Source organism: Microcaecilia unicolor, chromosome 11 (genome assembly GCF_901765095.1).
Source record: "Microcaecilia unicolor chromosome 11, aMicUni1.1, whole genome shotgun sequence".
Classification (NCBI taxonomy): domain Eukaryota; kingdom Metazoa; phylum Chordata; class Amphibia; order Gymnophiona; family Siphonopidae; genus Microcaecilia; species Microcaecilia unicolor.
This window is the reverse complement of record NC_044041.1, coordinates 142640775-142658120: the sequence shown is the minus strand read 5'-3', so window position 1 is coordinate 142658120 and position 17346 is coordinate 142640775. Positions and strand designations below refer to the sequence as shown.

The window sequence follows — 17346 nt, the reverse complement described above, 5'->3', positions numbered from 1 at the left end:
AGGCCTCAGCCCTTTCGAGGTGACAGGTGGGCCTTCCTTTCCGGTAACAGAAACCAACTCGCAGCCAGGTCTGCCCAATGATGGGGCCCTGGTCCATATCCAGCCGGTTATTGGGGGCAGACTCTCCCTATTCCCGGTGGAGTGGACCAGGGTAACATCCGACGAATGGGTCTTGGAGGTTAACAGAGACGGCTACAAGTTAGAATTGGCTCATCCAATAGTAGACTGTTTTCTGGAATCGCCTTGCAAATGTCCCGCCAGGGTTTGGGCCGTTCGACACACCCTCCTCGACTTACAACGGCTGGGTGCTGTCCAGCCTGTACCCCCAGCAGAAAGAGGGTGCGGTTGATACTCCATTTATTTTGTGGTGCCAAAAAAGTGCTGTTCTTGGCGACCCATCTTAGATCTCAAGTGCGTCAACAGGTCCTTACGGGTTCGGCTTTTCTGCATAGAAACCCTCCGATCGGTGATCGCAGCGGTACAGCCAGGGGAGTTTTTGACCTCTCTCGATCTCAAAGAGGCCTATTTATACATTCTAATCTGGCCTCCCCACAGTCGCTTTCTTCGCTTTGCAGTGCTCGGTCGTCATTTTCAATTTGAAGCGATGCCCTTCGGCCTAGCCACAGTGCCTCGGACCTTTTCCAAGGTCCTGGTAGTAGTGGCGGCCTATCTCAGGAAGGAAGGGATTCAGGTCCATCCCTATCTAGATGACTGGCTTGTGCGGGCGTCTTCTTTCGAGGAGAGTCGGCGGGCAACCGACAAAGTGGTCGGGTTGCTTCAGTCGCTTGGTTGGGTGATCAACTTCCCAAAGTGCAGCCTAACGCCTTCCCAAATGCTGGAATACTTGGGGGTGTGCTTCGAAACCCCAACAGGGATAGTTTGTCTTCCTTCAGCTCGAGCACAGTGGTTACAGGCTCAGTTAGGAGCGCTGTTTCAAACTCTGAACCCGCGGGCTTGGGACTATGTACAAGTTCTAGGTTCCATGGCCTCCACCGTGGACGTGGTAAAGTGAGACAGAGCTCACGTGCCCCCTCCAGTGGCACCTTCTGAGCCATTGGTCTCCGCTTTCGGAGGATTACGAGGTTCGGGTGCCATGTTCGGCCTGTCTTCACACAATCATGCACTGGTGGTTCATTCAAAAGAATCTGGTGTCGGGCATTCCTCTGGCAACCCCGGACTGGAAGATAGTGACCATAGATGTGTCACTTTCTGGCTGGGGTCTCATTGCCTGCAACAGACGGCCCAGGGTATTTGGACTTTGAAGGAGGCGTCATGGTCCATCAACCGCTTGGAGTTACTGGCAATTCGTCTGGCCCTTAGGGAGTTTCTGTCTCTTCTCTGTGGTTGCCCAGTTCGAGTTCTTTTATGCGACGGCGGTCGCCTACGTAAACCGTCAGAGGGGCACCAGGAGTGCACCCCTAGCGCGCGAGGCAGCTCTGATCTGCTGTTGGGCAGAGACTCATCTCTCTTTCTTGACAGCGGCTCATATAGCGGGGTCACAGAATGTGCAAGCAGACTTTCTCAGTCGTCACCAGTTGGAGCCGGGGGAGTAGACGCTCTCCCCTCTGGCCTTCAATCAGATAACTGTCCGTTGGATGCCAGAGATGGACTTAATGGCCACTGCATTGAATGCGAAGAGAGCTGGGCTCAGAAGGCATCGATGCCCTTCAACCTTGGCCCAGGGGCCTGCTCTATGCCTTCCCCCGTGGCCAATGGTGGGCAGGGTACTGACTCGCATTGCCAGTCATCCCGGTCGAGTGATCCTAGTGGCCCCGGATTGGCCCAGACGACCCTGGTACGCAGATGTGATCAGGCCTCTGTTCGATCGTCCTTTTCTGCTACCGGCGCAGCACAGTGTTCTGCTGCTTGGGCCAGTCACGATGGAGGATCCCTCCCCCTTTGGTCTTGAAAGGACCAGGTTGAAAAAAAAAGGGTATCCGGATGCGGTTAACGCTACGATGCTTTAGACTCGGAAAAGATCCACCTTGATAGCTTATTGCTAGGGTGTGGCATACGTTCGGTTTGTGGTGTGCGAGTTCCGGATTGTCAGTGGCTTTGGCTTCAGTATGGGTTATCCTCGCGTTTCTTCAGGAGGCTCTATAAAAATCACTCTCATTTGAGTTCTCTTAAGGTGCAGCTGACAGCTCTGGCATGTTTTATAGGCCGGCTTCAGGTCCATCGCCTCCCACCCGGATATGGTTCGTTTCTTGAGGGGCGTAAATTGTTTGCACCCTCCTCATGTGCTAGTTCTGCCATCCTGGAACCTTAATCTAGTTCTCAAAGCGCTTCAGCGTCCTCCTTTCATACCCTTTTCGGGGATTACGATTAAGGATCTCACCTTAGACAATTTTTTCTAGTAGCCATTACTTCCACTTGGAGAATTTTAGAGTTGCCGGCCCTTTCTTGCAGAGTCCCCTTCCTGCGTTTAACGGAGGTGGGGGTATCGATTAGGACATTTCCTTCGTTTTTGCCCAAGGTGGTTTCTCGTTTCCACTTGGGGCAGTCCCTGCATTTGCCGGCCTTCTGCCGTGAAGATTACCCTGAGCATTTTCTGGGCTCTTCGCTGCCTCAACGTGAGACAGGCTGTACTCAGGTATTTGGAGGTGACGAATGAATTTCGTCTTTCTGACCATCTCTTCGTCCTTTTTGGAGGCAGTAAGAAGGGTCATATGGCGTCCAAGGACACCATAGCCCGTTGGTTGCGGGAGGCCTTCTCTTCAGCATACGTGGCATTGGGCGAGCAAGCCCCTTTGCAAGTTCATGCTCATTCTACGCGAGCACAAGCTTCCTCCTATGCAGAGTCCCGTTTGGTTTCTCTGGAAGATATCTGCAGGGCAGCTACATGGGCTTTGGTCCATACATTCACTCTTCAAGATGTTTGGCTCGTCAGTGATTTCTGCCGGGTTGGGGGTGTCCCGCCCTACTTGAGGACTGCTTGGGTACATCCCACAAGTCTCTGGATTGATCTGTGGGACGCCATGGAAGGAAAAATTAATTCTTACCTGATAATTTTCTTTCCATTAGTCCCTACAGATCAATCCAGAGCCCCCCCCCCCCCTCTCTGGGTTTACTGTCTGCGGTTTTGTTGCGGTTGGTTAGTTTTTTTTCGGGTTCTGTTCTGAATGTTCCTTCGTTTGATTAAAAAAGAATATAAATAAATATAGAAGTGGTGGAAGTATGTTGAATAATTGGTGTGACAATGTCAGGAGAGTTTTTTTTATTGTTTCCATTCCACTGCTTTGGTATTGTTCATACTGAGGTTCAGCTGGTTGCTCAGGTCCACATATAGCAAAACTCGGAGGTATCTCCACCTGCTGGTAGAGGGACACAACCCATAAGTCTCTGGATTGATCTGTTGGGACTAATGGAAAGAAAATTATCAGGTAAAAATTAATTTTTCCATATATAAATACCTAAACTTAAATGGCTGTATGTGTGTGGATTTGTCGAGTGATGCTTAGATGGCGACTCCGGCTGTGATGAACTAGGGCCGATACCGGGCAGACTTGTATGGTTTCTGTCTCATATATGGCAGTCTGGTTTAGGTTGGGCTGGAAAGGGATTAGACAGCAACTTCAGTGGCTGGAACATGAGGACAGTGCTGGACAGACTTTTACCGTCTGTGTCCGGCAAATGAGAAGACAGGCTGGAGTGGGCTTCGACGGCAACTCCAGCAGTTGGAACATAAGGACAGGACTAGGCAGACTTCCATGGTCTATGTCCCAGAAATGCCAAAGAAAGACCATAATCAGGTATATAATATCACGTTCATTGTTGATTTAATTATGAATTGATAATGAGTGTGACTATTGGGCAGACTGGATGGATCGTTCAGGTCTTTATCTGCTGTCAACTTTCTATGTTACTATTAATCCTCTCTGCTCCTAGGCTGATGCGTAGACCTGTTGCGTTCTTGTGGTGACCTCTCAGCAAACAGTGCCAGTCAGAGACAAATCTTACATGTTTGCACCAGAATGTTCCAACTTCCGTTCCTTCCTTGCCTGAAGTGCTGCGGCTCGAACCCAGAGAGAGACGACCAGAATATATATATATTTTTATGTACCATTAAATTCTTGCTGAACGGGGTGGGGACAGGTTAAATTCTTATGGGGATGGGTGAGGATGTGTAAGATTCCAGAGGGGACTGGTAAGATTCCAGCAGGGATGGGTAAGATTTCTGTCCCCATGCAACTCTCTAGTAAGAACCTTTGCGGAGAGTGTGCGAAGAAGTTAAAAGGCAGCAGGGAGTGAGAGGGATATTGCATTGGTGAAGAATTACATGTCTTTATCAGATTATTTTAAGCCACTGCGAGTCCAGGTGAGATTAACATACTGCAAAGATCTTTTTGCCTTAATATTCCGGCAACAACTGCAGGAACTTGTTCATCTAAAAGTTTTGTTTTACCAGTATTTTCAGATGTGTTACTGAGTACCTAGGCTAAAACACACTTGCTCAGAACAGGGATATCCTTATTTAAAGAGGTGTGGTAGTCGTGTTAGTCCACTTTTAAAGGTAATCAATAGAAATAAAATAAAACATGGAAAAGAAAATAAGATAATACCTTTTTCATTGGCCATAACTTAATACATTTCTTGATTAGCTTTCGAAGGTTGCCCTTCTTCGTCAGGAGGGGGACAAAGCAGTACAATTTTCAAAGCAGTGCTGGACCATAAAAATGTACTGCTTTGAAAATTGTGCTGCTTTGTCCCCCTCCTGTCTCCATGCATATCTCCCTCTTCCTGTCTCTTACCTATCCACCCCTATCCTGTTAGACTGTCACTGGAATGCTTTGATGTTTCACTTATATATACTGTCGTCTACCAACATTTGCTTATTTCCAATCTGACGAAGAAGGGCAACCTTCGAAAGCTGATCAAGAAATGTATTAAGTTATGTCCAATAAAAAAGGTATCACCTTATTTTCTTTTCCATGTTTTATTTTGTTTTATTTCAATTGATTACCTTATTTAAAGAATAATCACACCAAAATTTATTAACAAACCTATATAAGGACATAGGTGATTTATACACCCCCAAAATAACTGCACATGTCCAAACATGGGAATTTTGGCTAGATAAGAAATTAGGGGATACCTTTTGAACTAGTCTGTATTGGTACTCACACCACTCTACTGTGACCAAAATACAATCAGATGCCTATGAAGTAAAATATATATTGCTATACTAAGCCCTGATACAGAAGTACATGTTGTGAGAGTGGTGTTGGTGGAATTGTGGAAAAGAAAGGCAGCTATGAATATATGTGGTGTGACTGCCAGGTAATACAGGAATTTTGGGACTGGCCACGATTGGAGGATGTATCCTGAATTTTGTTTAGTGGGCAGCCCTGTGTATTTTGATCTTACGAGTACAAGCAATCATGATAGTTATAATCATTATTGTTATTTTATACAAGGTCGATGAATAATTAGTAGGAGTTAGGGGGTGGGGACTGGTTATTCAAGCTAGACATTGTGGCCCATTTTGGTTTTTTTAATGTTCTTGTTTGGTTCAATGTAATTTTAAATCTCATCTGTGTAAAAATCCAAGATATTTTTGTGGTTGGACTCTTCTGTCTTACAAATATTGCTGTAATAACCTAGTTTTGCTGAGGTTATTATGCAGATGGCTCAATAAAAATTAATGTGCCAAAAAAGTTAATTGCTACTGAATTCTCATCCTCTAACAGTGTGACATTTATTTATGTATTTTGCCATTTCAGAGTGTGCAGCACAATGGCTCCTTGTACATTCATGTGTACCTCACAAAGAGTGGCTTCCACCCAGACCCCTCTCAGAAAGCATTGTACAGACGACTGGCCACAGTGCACACATCACGAAGTATGATTGAGGGTCACAGACCCCATTCTTTGTCTACCTCCTGCCCACATGAGCTATTTCTGTTCCTTGTCAAACTCCTTGTTCATTGTCTTACACCTCTCTAGTTGGACTTCAAACGAATAGCACTCAAATTGAGCCAGCTATTGGTTAAATGATATAGCCTGCTTATTTCTCTGTGGATCAGGATATGGCTTGGGCCTATGCTGTGGGTTATTTTGCCGGGAACAGCTAACAGGCTGCTACCTTAAGAAGCATGGGACTGATATCTAAGACAAGTTTCTGGGCTTATCTTATATAAAATAACTAAATCAAATTTCATTTCATCCCAAAATTTATAACCCCTATCTCTCTTCATTTATCAACTCCTACCTTTTATTTCCCAGATTCTATTTCCTTTTCTATTGTATCATTCTGATCCTTTCTTCATAACCCAGTTTCTGCCTCCTAGTGTTTCCTTGTATTTTCAAATCTTCCATCCACCATATTTCTCTGTTCTGTCGGTCTTCATTTGGGAAGCCCATCCTTCTGTAATCTTTCTTCCTCTGTGTTAACCTCTTTTTTTTTTTTTTTTCCTGATATATGATCTCTGTCTTGCAGTGTTAAATAAATATAAACGACGACGGTTTCTAAAAACGAAAAATCTCCTGACAGGGGAAACTGAGGCTGATCCAGAAATGATCAAGGTAAAGTCATAGGGTATATTTATTTATTTATTTATTTATTTGTTACTTATATCCCACATTTTCCCACACATGCAGGCGCAATGTGGCTTATATGGGTTCTGGAGGGAACTGTTGGCATTAAAGGCTGTGGTAGCTATTAATACTACTACTACTACTATTTAACATTTCTAGAGCGCTACAAAGTGTACGTAGCGCTGTACAAACACAGATAGAAGAGCATATTATACAGAGGCTTTTCAGACCACATCCGAAGGGAAATATATGCTCACAAATGCATGTGTATGTATTTGTATATATAAAATAAATGGATGAATAGATAATTCTTACATTGACTCATTTCACTTGTGGAGGGGAGAATGGTAAGAAGGTTATGTGAGGGAGGGTCCCTTGAATTTGATGAAATCAGAGGTTGGGGAATATATTAGGGCATATTTGATCAGCTGAGTTCTCGCTTGGTAATTTTTTATCATGGTTAGAGTGGGCTGAGCACAAAATGCCAGGGATGGGGCAATGCCCCTGAAGAGTGTAAGCACAAGAAACAGCATATCATAACTTCTGGAGACTGACTGCATAGCCTAGTGCACTCTGTGTCCTGAAGAAACGAAAGTAGTGAGAAAGAGGACACATGGACTGGGAAGCATAGATGGTCCCTGTGGTAATATTCTTAAAGGTTGCGTGTAGACCAGCAAGTTCCTTGGGAGGAGTTGGGCATCAAGGAAGAAATGGGCTCTCAAGTGAGGCTCCAGAATAGCAGCTCAGATCTCAATTATGTTGTATTGCAGAGAGCAGAGGATTTCGGTCCTATTGAAGTGATTTCCCACTGGCATCCGAACCTGACGATAAATATTGTGGACGATCATACACCATGGGTGAAGGGCAGTGTGCCGCCTCCACTTGACCAATGTAAGGATAATCAGCACCCTTGACCTTGTCTCATATTTTTTGACCAAGTCCCTCTAATGCCTCTCACAGAAAGGAGCTTTTTTCACTGGTTCCAAGGCTTAGCATATTTTTCATGTTTCTTGCATTTTGTATCTCTGCCTTGGAATGTTTGCACATTTTTCTGCAGTTCTCATTTCTCTGCATGTTGTGGGTCACATGTTGCAGGGGAGAGAGTGGAACAGAAGGTGAGCACAAGAATAGGGGATTTCATTCCAGGCCTCAAAATTCTTGCTCCTTGAAATAGGGGCACTGATAAGGCCTTGCTCACAGCCCCATGGGAGGGAGGATGGGCAAATGATGATTCTGGTGACTACTTGGCTGAAGCACATTGTAATTTTGGTTTTTGATTATCAGAGCTTATGTTAGTGGAAGTGTTTTCTTCATTCTGCTCTGTTTTCTCTGAGGACAAGCAGGCTTCCAATTCTCACAAGTGGGTAGACGATCCTCATCACCCGGGAATCTGCATGCTAGCCAGCATAGAAAAAACTGAGAGCCTTCTGGGGTGCGAACTGCGTCCCACCATGCATGTGCAGAGCGCCTTCCCGCCTGCAGCACATCCGCTTCACTTCAGTTTGTTCTCCTCCGCGAGAGGAAACAGCTGCGCTCTCTGTTGCTCCTCACACGCCTGGGAAGAGCCCTTACCGCGCTTTTTTATCTTTCTTCTTGTCTTTTATTATTTTGAAAAAAAAAAAATCCTCTTAGTTTTTGTTCACGCATTTAAGTTTTCTTTGTTTTTTGTTGTGGGTCTTATTTAGACCTACCTGGATGGGTTTACAATTTTTGTGCCTTTTCCTTTTTTTCAGGCACAATCGCGACTTTCCCTTCTATGCCATCGAAGACTCCCAGTGGCTTCAAGCGTTGCTCCCAGTGCAACCAGACCATCTCGGGTACTGATACACATTCTTGGTGTATTCAGTGCTTCGGGCCCGACCATGGCAAATTGTGTCTTTTGCCTTCGTATGAAGAAAAGAACACACATTTCCTGAGAAGCTCAACGAGAAAAACATTTTGGAGCTCGGTCCGGTTCTTCGACATTGAGGTCGATGTGAACATCGAAGGAAGCACCGGCGTTGGGAGTCCAGGTAGGGATGGCTGTTGTGAGACCCCGAGACACTGGTAGCAGTGAGGCATCGAGTGAGTCTCCACCTGCCTTGAGGCCTCCTGCTATGCAGGCTCCCCGGGACTGGCCATCGTCGGACCTGACACAGAGGCAACATGAGGATTTAACGTCGTCCTCATCGGCACGGAGAAGTTTGGATGAAGTGCATCGAGCGAAGGCTAAGAAACACCGACACCGATTTCCTTCGATGCACGGTGCCAGGAGCTCTGGGACGCCGAGGGACAAGGCACCCAAAAAGCGTTGACGCCGGGATGACCACTCCCCGTCCATTCAAGAGGTGCCGATGCATCTGTCTCCTAGCAGCTGAGATCCTGCTCCCGCACCCCAGGTGGTTCGGCAGCCTGATACCACACCGGCCCCTCAGCCTTACCGATGGCGTCTCTCGACGTGTGTATCCGGGCTCTGCTCCCTAAGCTCTTGGAGGGGTTAATGCAGCGATGTGCATTGGGTTTGCCTGCACCTGCCATACCTTTCGCTGAGGCCACGCCTGACTCTCAACCCATGGTGCGGCCTTCGGCACCGGCACCTCTTGCTGCTCCGGTATCGATTGCCACCCAGGCCAGCTCTCCAACATCGGTGGAGGAAGCTTCGTCGTGAGGTAGGAGCTGACATTTCAACACCGTTCTGAAAGACATGGATCCTCCATGTCAGTGCGGGCCCGGTATCGGACATCTCTGAAGGATGTGCTGTCCGATACTGAAGAGCAGTACTCGTGGGAATTAGAAGAGGATCCCAGGTACTTTGCCTCCAATGAGTCCTATGGGATCCCTTCTGAGCCTTCCCCTCCACCTGAGAGTAGACTGTCTCCACCTGAGAGTCTCTCCCTCACCTCCTTTGTACGGGAAATGACTGAGCCATTCCATTCCCCTTAAAAGTGGAGGATGAGCCCAGGGCCAAGATGCTTGAGGTCCTGGACTACACTTCTCCACCTAAGGAGACAGTGATGGCTCCTTTCCATGAGGTACTCAAGGCAGTCCTCGTATGGAACTGGGCGTCCCCCCTGTCCCTGTGTTCCCCAAGAAGATTGATACCCAATATTGTATCCATGGGGACCTTGGGTCGGAGAGATCTTAGTTATTACACAACTCCATGGTGGTGGATGCTGCTCTCAACAAAGCCAGGAGTACTAGGGACTATGCCTCAGCTCCCCCAGGTACAGAAGCTAGAACCCTAGACTCTTTTAGGAGAAAAATGTATCAGGCTGCTATGCTTAACGCCCGTATTTGGTCTTACCAACTCTCCATGAGTGTCAACTTGTGGAACTTTGCGAGGCAGCTGTCCGACTTGGTGGAGGGGCTCCCTCCGGAGCAGGCTGAGCCTTTTCACCCATTGGTCAAGCAGCAGAAGGTGTGTGCTGCAAGTTCTTGGCCGGGGGCACTTACAACACTTTTGACGTGGTATCCAGAATCTCTGCCCAGGGTCTAGCAATGCACACACTCTCCTGGCTGCGTGTTTCTGGCATGGACCATTTGGTCCAGCAGAGAATGGCAGATGCCCCTTGCCGGGGGGATAATCTTTTTGGAGAAAAGGTTGAAGAGGTTGTTGACTAGATAAAAAAGCACACTGAGGCTATGTCTTCTGTCTCCCGCTGGACGTCTTCTGCAGCCACCTCCTCATCCAGGAGGTATTTTGGTGTGTTGTGGAGCGCTCCATATTCCTACTCTAGGCGTAGGTACGCTCCTGTGGCTTGCCAGCCTGTTCATGCTCATCCCCTGCTGCTCCCAAGCAAAAGTAAGAGATGAGCTTTTGACTGGATCGAGCAGAGCATAGCCGCAATCATAGTCTCCATCCCGGACAACTTGCCGGTTGGAGGGAGGTTAAAATGTTTTCACTGAAGGTGACTTCTCATAATCTCCGACCGGTGAGTTTTTCATATATTCCAGTTAGGATACACCCTCAATTTGTTATCCAAATCTCCAAATTGCCCACCAAGAACTCATTCATTCAGTTCTCAGCACAAGCACATACTTGCAGAGGAACTCTCTGCCCTTCCTTTTAAAGGCCCAAGTGGTCGAACCTGTTCCACCAGAGAAAGAAGGGCAGGGATTCTATTCCAGGTACTTCCTTGTACAGAAAAAGACAGGGGGAATACATCCCATCCTAGACATGAGGGCCCTGAACAGATTCCTAGTCCGAGAAAAGTTCAGGATGGTTTTCCTGGGCACCCTTCTTCCCGTTATTCAGGAAAACGATTGACTATGCTCTCTTGACTTAGGATGCATACACTCGTATCCCGATACTTCCAGCTTGGGACTATCTTTGATTTTGGTTGGGAGCACATCACTTTCAGTACCGCGTATTGCCCTTTGGCCTTGCGCCAGCTCCCAGGGTTTTTACAAAATGTCTAGAGGTAGTTGCAGCGTCGCTACGCAAGCTGGGAGTGCATGTGTTCCCTTATGTTGACGATTGGCTAGTGAGGAGCACCTCAGAGGACAGTGCTCGGGAGTCAGTGCGGATGACTATTCAACTATTAGGGTTCGTAATAAACTACCCCAAGTCCCATCCCCATACAGTTCAACAATTGGAGTTTATATGAGCCCTGCTCGATATGTAGAATTTCTGAGCATTTCTCCCAGAGACGCGTGCAAACAACCTTTTGTCTCTTGCATCCAAGGTTCGGGCATCGCAGCAGGTCACAGCTTGGCAGATGTTGAGATTATTGGGCCACATGGCTTCCTCAGTATATGTTACACCCATGGCAAGTTTTCATATGAGATCTGCTCAATGGTCCCTGACTTCTCAGTGGTATCAAGCCAAGTGAAGCCTGGAGGATGTTATCCGAGTGTCCCTGGATCTTGTTCGCTCTCTTCAGTGGTGGGCAGTTTGGTCCAATCTGACTTTGGGACTACCATTCCAAGTTCCTCAGTCTGTCTGCCAGGCCGTTGTTTACGCCTCTTTTTCTTCAGGAATTGTCCTCCGAAGAACTGTGGAGATTGGAGTGTTTTCCAACCCTCATCACACAAAATGAGGGGTCGCTTCTGTATCCCAACCTCCAGTCTCTGGCTCTCACAGCCTGAATGTTGAGAGCCTAGAATTCGCTTCCTTGGGACTTTCGGAGGGTGTGTCCTGGGTGGTGTTGGCTTCCAGGAAAGATTCCGCTAAGAGATGTTACTCTTTTAAATGGAGGAGGTTTGCTGTCTGGTGTGACAACAAGGCCATAGATCCCCTTTCTTGTCCTACACAGACCCTGCTTGAATACCTTCTACACTTGTCAGAGTCTGGTCTTAAGACCAACTCCGTAAGGTTTCACCTTAGTGCAAATTAGTGCATATCATCAATGTGCAGAAGGTAGGCCTATCTCTGGACAGCCTTTAGTTGTTCGCTTCATGAGAGGTTTGCTTTTGTCAAACCTCCACCAGTGTCATGGTTTCTCAACGTTGTTCTCACCCATTTGATGTAAGCTCCTTTTGAGCCACTGAATTCCTGCCATTTGAAGTACTTGACCTGGAAGGTCATTTTCTTGGTGGCTGTTACTTCAGTTCATAGGGTCAGTGAACTTCAAGCCTTAGTAGTGGATGCACCTTATACTAAGTTTCATCACAACAGAGTAGTCCTTCACACACACCCTGCTGCAGGTGGTGTCAGAGTTCCATCTGAACCAGTCAGTTATCTTGCCAACATTATTTCCCCAACCTCATGCCCAGCCTGGCGAAAGCAGCTTTCACACCTTGGACTGCAAGAGAGCGTTGGCCTTTTACATGGATCGTACAAAGACCTTCAGACAGTCCGCCCAGTTTGTCTCTTTTGATCCCAACAGGAGGGGAGTTGCCGTCGGTAAACCCACAATTTCCAGTTAGCTAGCAGATTGCATTTCTTTTGCTTATGCCCAAGCTGGGCTGACTTTAGAGGGTCATGTCATGGCTCATAATGTTAGAGCCATGGCTGCGTCAGTGGCCCACTTAATCAGCCTCCATTGAAGAGATTTGCATGGCTGTGATGTGGTCTTCAGTCCACACATTCACATCTCACTACTGCTTTGAGCAGGATACCCGACGCGACAGTCAGTTTGGGCATCAGTGTTGGAGAATCTGTTTGGGGTTTAGAATCAACTTCACCCTCCTAGACCTGTTTTTATTCTGTTCCAGGCTACACCTTCATCTAGTTGCATTTTGTTTCAGGTAAATCTGCGTTTAGTCCTTGCCATTGCGAGGCCCAATTGACCAATTGTACTGCTATGGATTTACAGCCTGCTTCACTGACACAGACTACTCAATAATTACCATGGATTCTTTTGGATTCGTATTAGGTAAATGAGACCTTTATTAGATGGGCTAAAATCTACAATGATTAAGATATATGCAATGATTAAAGCTTTATACACACAATGATTAGCTATATAACTAAAAAGAAACAATACTTATCTATAAACAATCATTACATCACTGGTTTCTACATCTAAGCAATGCTAAGAGTTCTTAGACCAAGAGAAGAAGCAATAATACACTATACATACAACATCACTGGTCAGGAATTTCAGGCCCTTATCTCATCAACCGGGAGGCCTGTTGCAGCGAAAGCCCGAAGTCTCCTTATGACCAGGAACAAGTCTTTTCTGTACGGTGCGTCCACCCACAGATGAGCCTCAAAACTCTGCTGCAACAAGCCCCCCTTTTTATAAGGCTTAGATCTCATGTTCAGAGCTAAGGAAAATTATAGAATGCTTGAGAATAGGTAAACAAGCCATACTGTGGGAATATGGTCACATGTTTCTAAGTCCAGGTGGCCAATCTGAACTTCAAAAACAAGCGCCATCCTCCTCTTCACATACCAAATTAATTAGAGCTGTGTCTTATCTTCTGCATTCCAACTTATTTTTGTATTTACAAGTTACTTTCGGTCAAAGACAGAAGATTTCAGAGTGTATTTGGCTGTTGTCGGTGACAGGGTGCTGGGCTCGATGGATCCTTGGTCTGTCCCAGCATGGCGATGCTTATGTACTTACAAATGAAATGGGCGCTAGCAAGGTTTTCCTCGGAGTGTGTATGTTTGAGAGAGAGAGAGAGAGAGTGTGTGTGTGTGAGAGAGAGTGAATGTATGTGTGTGACAGAGAGAGAGTGAGTGTGGGTGCGAGTGTGTCTATGAGAGTGTGTGTGAGTGCGTATGTGAGCCACAGTGAGTGTGAGAGAGTGTGTTTCACACAGATACAGTGTGTGAGAGAGAGAGTGTTTGTGTGAAACAGAGTGTGAGAGAGTATGTGTGCGATACACAGACTCTCTGTGTGAGCGAGAGTGTATGAGATCGAGAGAGTGTTTGAGAGTGACTGTGTGACACATAGAGAGTGAATGTGATACAGTGTGAGACATAGTGTGTGGTAGACAGTGTATGAGAGTGAAAGAGACACTGTGTGTGTGCCAGAGATACGCGGTATCTCTGGCACACACACAGTGTCTCTTTCACTCTCATACACTGTCTACCACACACTCTGTGTGATCGCAGGATCCCTTCCCCCTCTTCATCCCCCCTCCCCCTCCCAGGTCTCTGAACCCCCTCCCCTCTGGCCTCAGGACCCCTTCCCCCCCCGCCCCCCCTGCCGCCCTCGCCACCATGCCCCCCCCAAGGTCGCAGCCGCTCACCCCTTCACCCCCCCTCAGGGTGCCACCGCTCCTCCCCTCCACCCCTCCCCCCCGAGGTTGCCGCCGCTCCCCCCTCTGTCCGACGTCAGCTCAGCTGCCATTTCTGGCCACTGCTGCTTCTCCTGTCGAGCAGCAGTGGCCGGTATAAAAACAAAAAAACCAAATTGAACCTACAAAAATGCTTTTAAAAAGGAAGCGGGGCACCGCAGGCAGCCATCGGCTGTCAGCTCTGCATCCGCTCCTCCTCTCACTTCTTACGTTGCTGCGCTCCTCCGGGGTTCTACTCCAGGGGCAGTGATGTGAGAGGAGGAGCGGATGCAGAGCTGACAGCCAATGGCTGCCTGCGGTGCCCCGCTTCCTTTTTAAAAGCATTTTTGCAGGTTTAAGTTGTTTTGTTTTGTTTTTGTACCGACCGCTGCTGCTCAACAGGAGAAGCAGCTGTGGCCGGAAATGGCAGCTGAGCTGATGTCGGGTGGGGGGTGGAGGTTGGAGCGGTGGCTGCGGCGACCTCGGGGGGGTGGGTGGAGGGGTGAGGGGCGGCGACCTTGGGGGGGGGGGCGTGACGAAGGGCTGAAACTGCGCCTCCAACGTTCCGAACGCTGCTGTGTTTTGATTGGGCACTTTCACTGCTGACGCACCTGGAAGTGGGAGGCGTCAACAGAAGCACGAATGCCTCAAGGCTTGTGTCCACCCAGTCAGCTTCAGAACATTGGAGGTGGGTTTTATTATATAGGATGTACTTATTATCGGACAAAGCAGGGTTGAAAAGCAATCCTTTACATCTTCCATTACATTCAGCTCTTTGCTTTTCAATTCTGCTTATACGATAATGGTATAATAGAATAACTATGAAATGTGTTTCACTAATTTCAACAAACATACTAAAATTAATAGGAAGTATAATCCAAGGGCAAATGGTAATAATGCTGCCCACTAATAACTAACCAAAGTTCAGTATTACAAATAATACACACTGCTTAGTTACATTAAACTACACAATTTGCCCATAACAAAAAGGTCAGTGCACCAGGCAGTATTTGAAATTATTAATCAGGTTGTGGAAGCAACCCAACGGTGAAATTCACTTCCACAAGTGTTCACAGTTAGTCATCTTGAGCCTTATTCCTTTGTATAAGGGCAAATATTACAACGTGCAAGTGGTAAATTATGCTATATTAATTTCTACTTGTAAACTATCGGAGTATAATAAACTATCTGAGTATAATTAAAAAAACAACCCTTTATCATATTGCAAAATAATAAGCTGATTAATGTCAGTTCTTATACATTTTGTTTTGTCTAAAGTTTCGGCATCAATAACCTTTATTATCTCTACACTTGTACCAAAATCTTCTAACAGTGTATCATACCAAGTTCATTTTACTCTATAATTAAGGCAATTAAGGGTACTACAGTATTTACACAGGTCTTCATAGGTGTAGCATTCACACAAGAAGAATATAAACATATGCTAATAACACTGGTGATGTAAATATCAACAATGTCTGCATTTTTGGGTCAACAATGCTATATTGTCTGTCTCTGACTTGTGCAAGTCATATTAAACTCATTTGTGTGGCAGGACTCCTTTCCATACTTGAGTGTTGTTCACAGTTGCTACAGGACACATCTAGTTAGCTGAATATGTGTAATTATCTTGTTGTCGGATTTCACTATGATTCCTCCATCTTCCAATCAGCTTGCCCTGACTCTCGGCTGTGAGTCATAAATGTCCACCGGGGGTAATAGCCCCAAAGACATCATAAGAAGAATGATTACACTGATTCTTACAAATATCTATGAATAAAGCATATAAACAGATCAGTTATTCTCCAAGATAACACTTATTTGCTGGGACATAAGTCCATTCTTCTTGCCCAGATCGGAAGATCAGGACATGGTTATATTATGACAAGTTACATTGTTATACTAATTAGCCTTCAAAATGGGAACCATTATCAATTCTAAAATTTTAATAGTGTTACCTGCAAGGATGTGCAATTAAATATCTTGAATAATTGCTGTTGTGCACACATATTTACATCCTTGCAAATTGGGTAAAGGTCCTATCTAATCCCTCTACCAAATTTGTTCAGGTAATTTTCCCCTTTATAATTACCCCTTAGACATGTGGGGAACAGATCGCCTAGTCTGGTATTAACAGACCAGACATTCAGCAACAGTTTTAATAACATCCATAATTAAACTAATACCACGATCTATTGCCCACTTGTAAGTGGCCTTTCTTCCCAGATGTTCACATTTTTGGTGTGCCCACTTCGCCAAACCTGAGCAATTATCTGACTCTTCCACAGTTTTCCACCTCAAAGGGTGTGATTTTATTTTATTCATCAGCCACTGCGCTGTAGAGACGTTCTAGAGTATCACCCTAGAACAATAGCATCAGTATTTTACACAAAATCTTGCCACAATTCTCTGCCCCACAAATCCTTGATATTAATTTTCCAGTTGTTTTTATACCAAGTACATAGCCACATGGCTAATCTATTTGCCACAGACCATAAATCAGTATATATGTATGACATTGCCCTAAATTCTCAGTTTTCAAAGCCATATAGACAGGATATAACACTGCATATTGACTACTTCCTCCTTCTCCACTACATTCTAATGAACGTTCTATTTTTGGATTACAGGCCACCGCTTTTCACATTCTCTTTCCTCCAACATACTTAACAGAACCATCTGTAAACCACGTATGTTGCTGCTCCTCATTAGTTAATTGATCATAGGCTTTTCCCCACCTGACTGGGCTCTCCACCCATTCCAGGGGTTCTAGCCCAGTTTGTCCTGTTTTTGGAAGGACTGTCACTTTTTCATGCAGCAAGGGAATTCCCCCAATCCCTGATTTCCATTTAATTATATTAGCTTCTTGTGCATGCCCTATCCGATGAGTTTTTGGGAAGCTATGTATCCATTGCATTATTGGTATTTCAGGTCTCAGGACAGCAACATGTCCTATAGTTAACTGCTTGGTATCCACCAGAGCCCAATAATATGCTAATAGCTGTTTCTCAAAAGGAGTATTTTTTCTTTTCTACTTCTAAAAAACCTACGGCTCTAAAACCCCAGTGTTTCCAGATTCCTTTATTTTTGCTTTAATTAGCATAATTTTCATTCACTGAGACACTTAATTCTACTTCTAGTTGCACTGGCCACAGATCTG

At 45.9% G+C, this 17346-nt stretch overlaps 1 protein-coding gene across 1 annotated transcript in view; it reads left to right on the top strand.

Moving 5' to 3' along the window:
• Window positions 1-17346, top strand: part of CLPTM1 (CLPTM1 regulator of GABA type A receptor forward trafficking) — a 667471-nt gene that overhangs the window by 163841 nt on the left and 486284 nt on the right. The window contains 3 exon segments of the mRNA XM_030218474.1: window positions 5724-5841; window positions 6439-6524; window positions 7307-7427. Of these exon segments, the coding sequence (XP_030074334.1) occupies window positions 5724-5841; window positions 6439-6524; window positions 7307-7427 (325 nt within the window).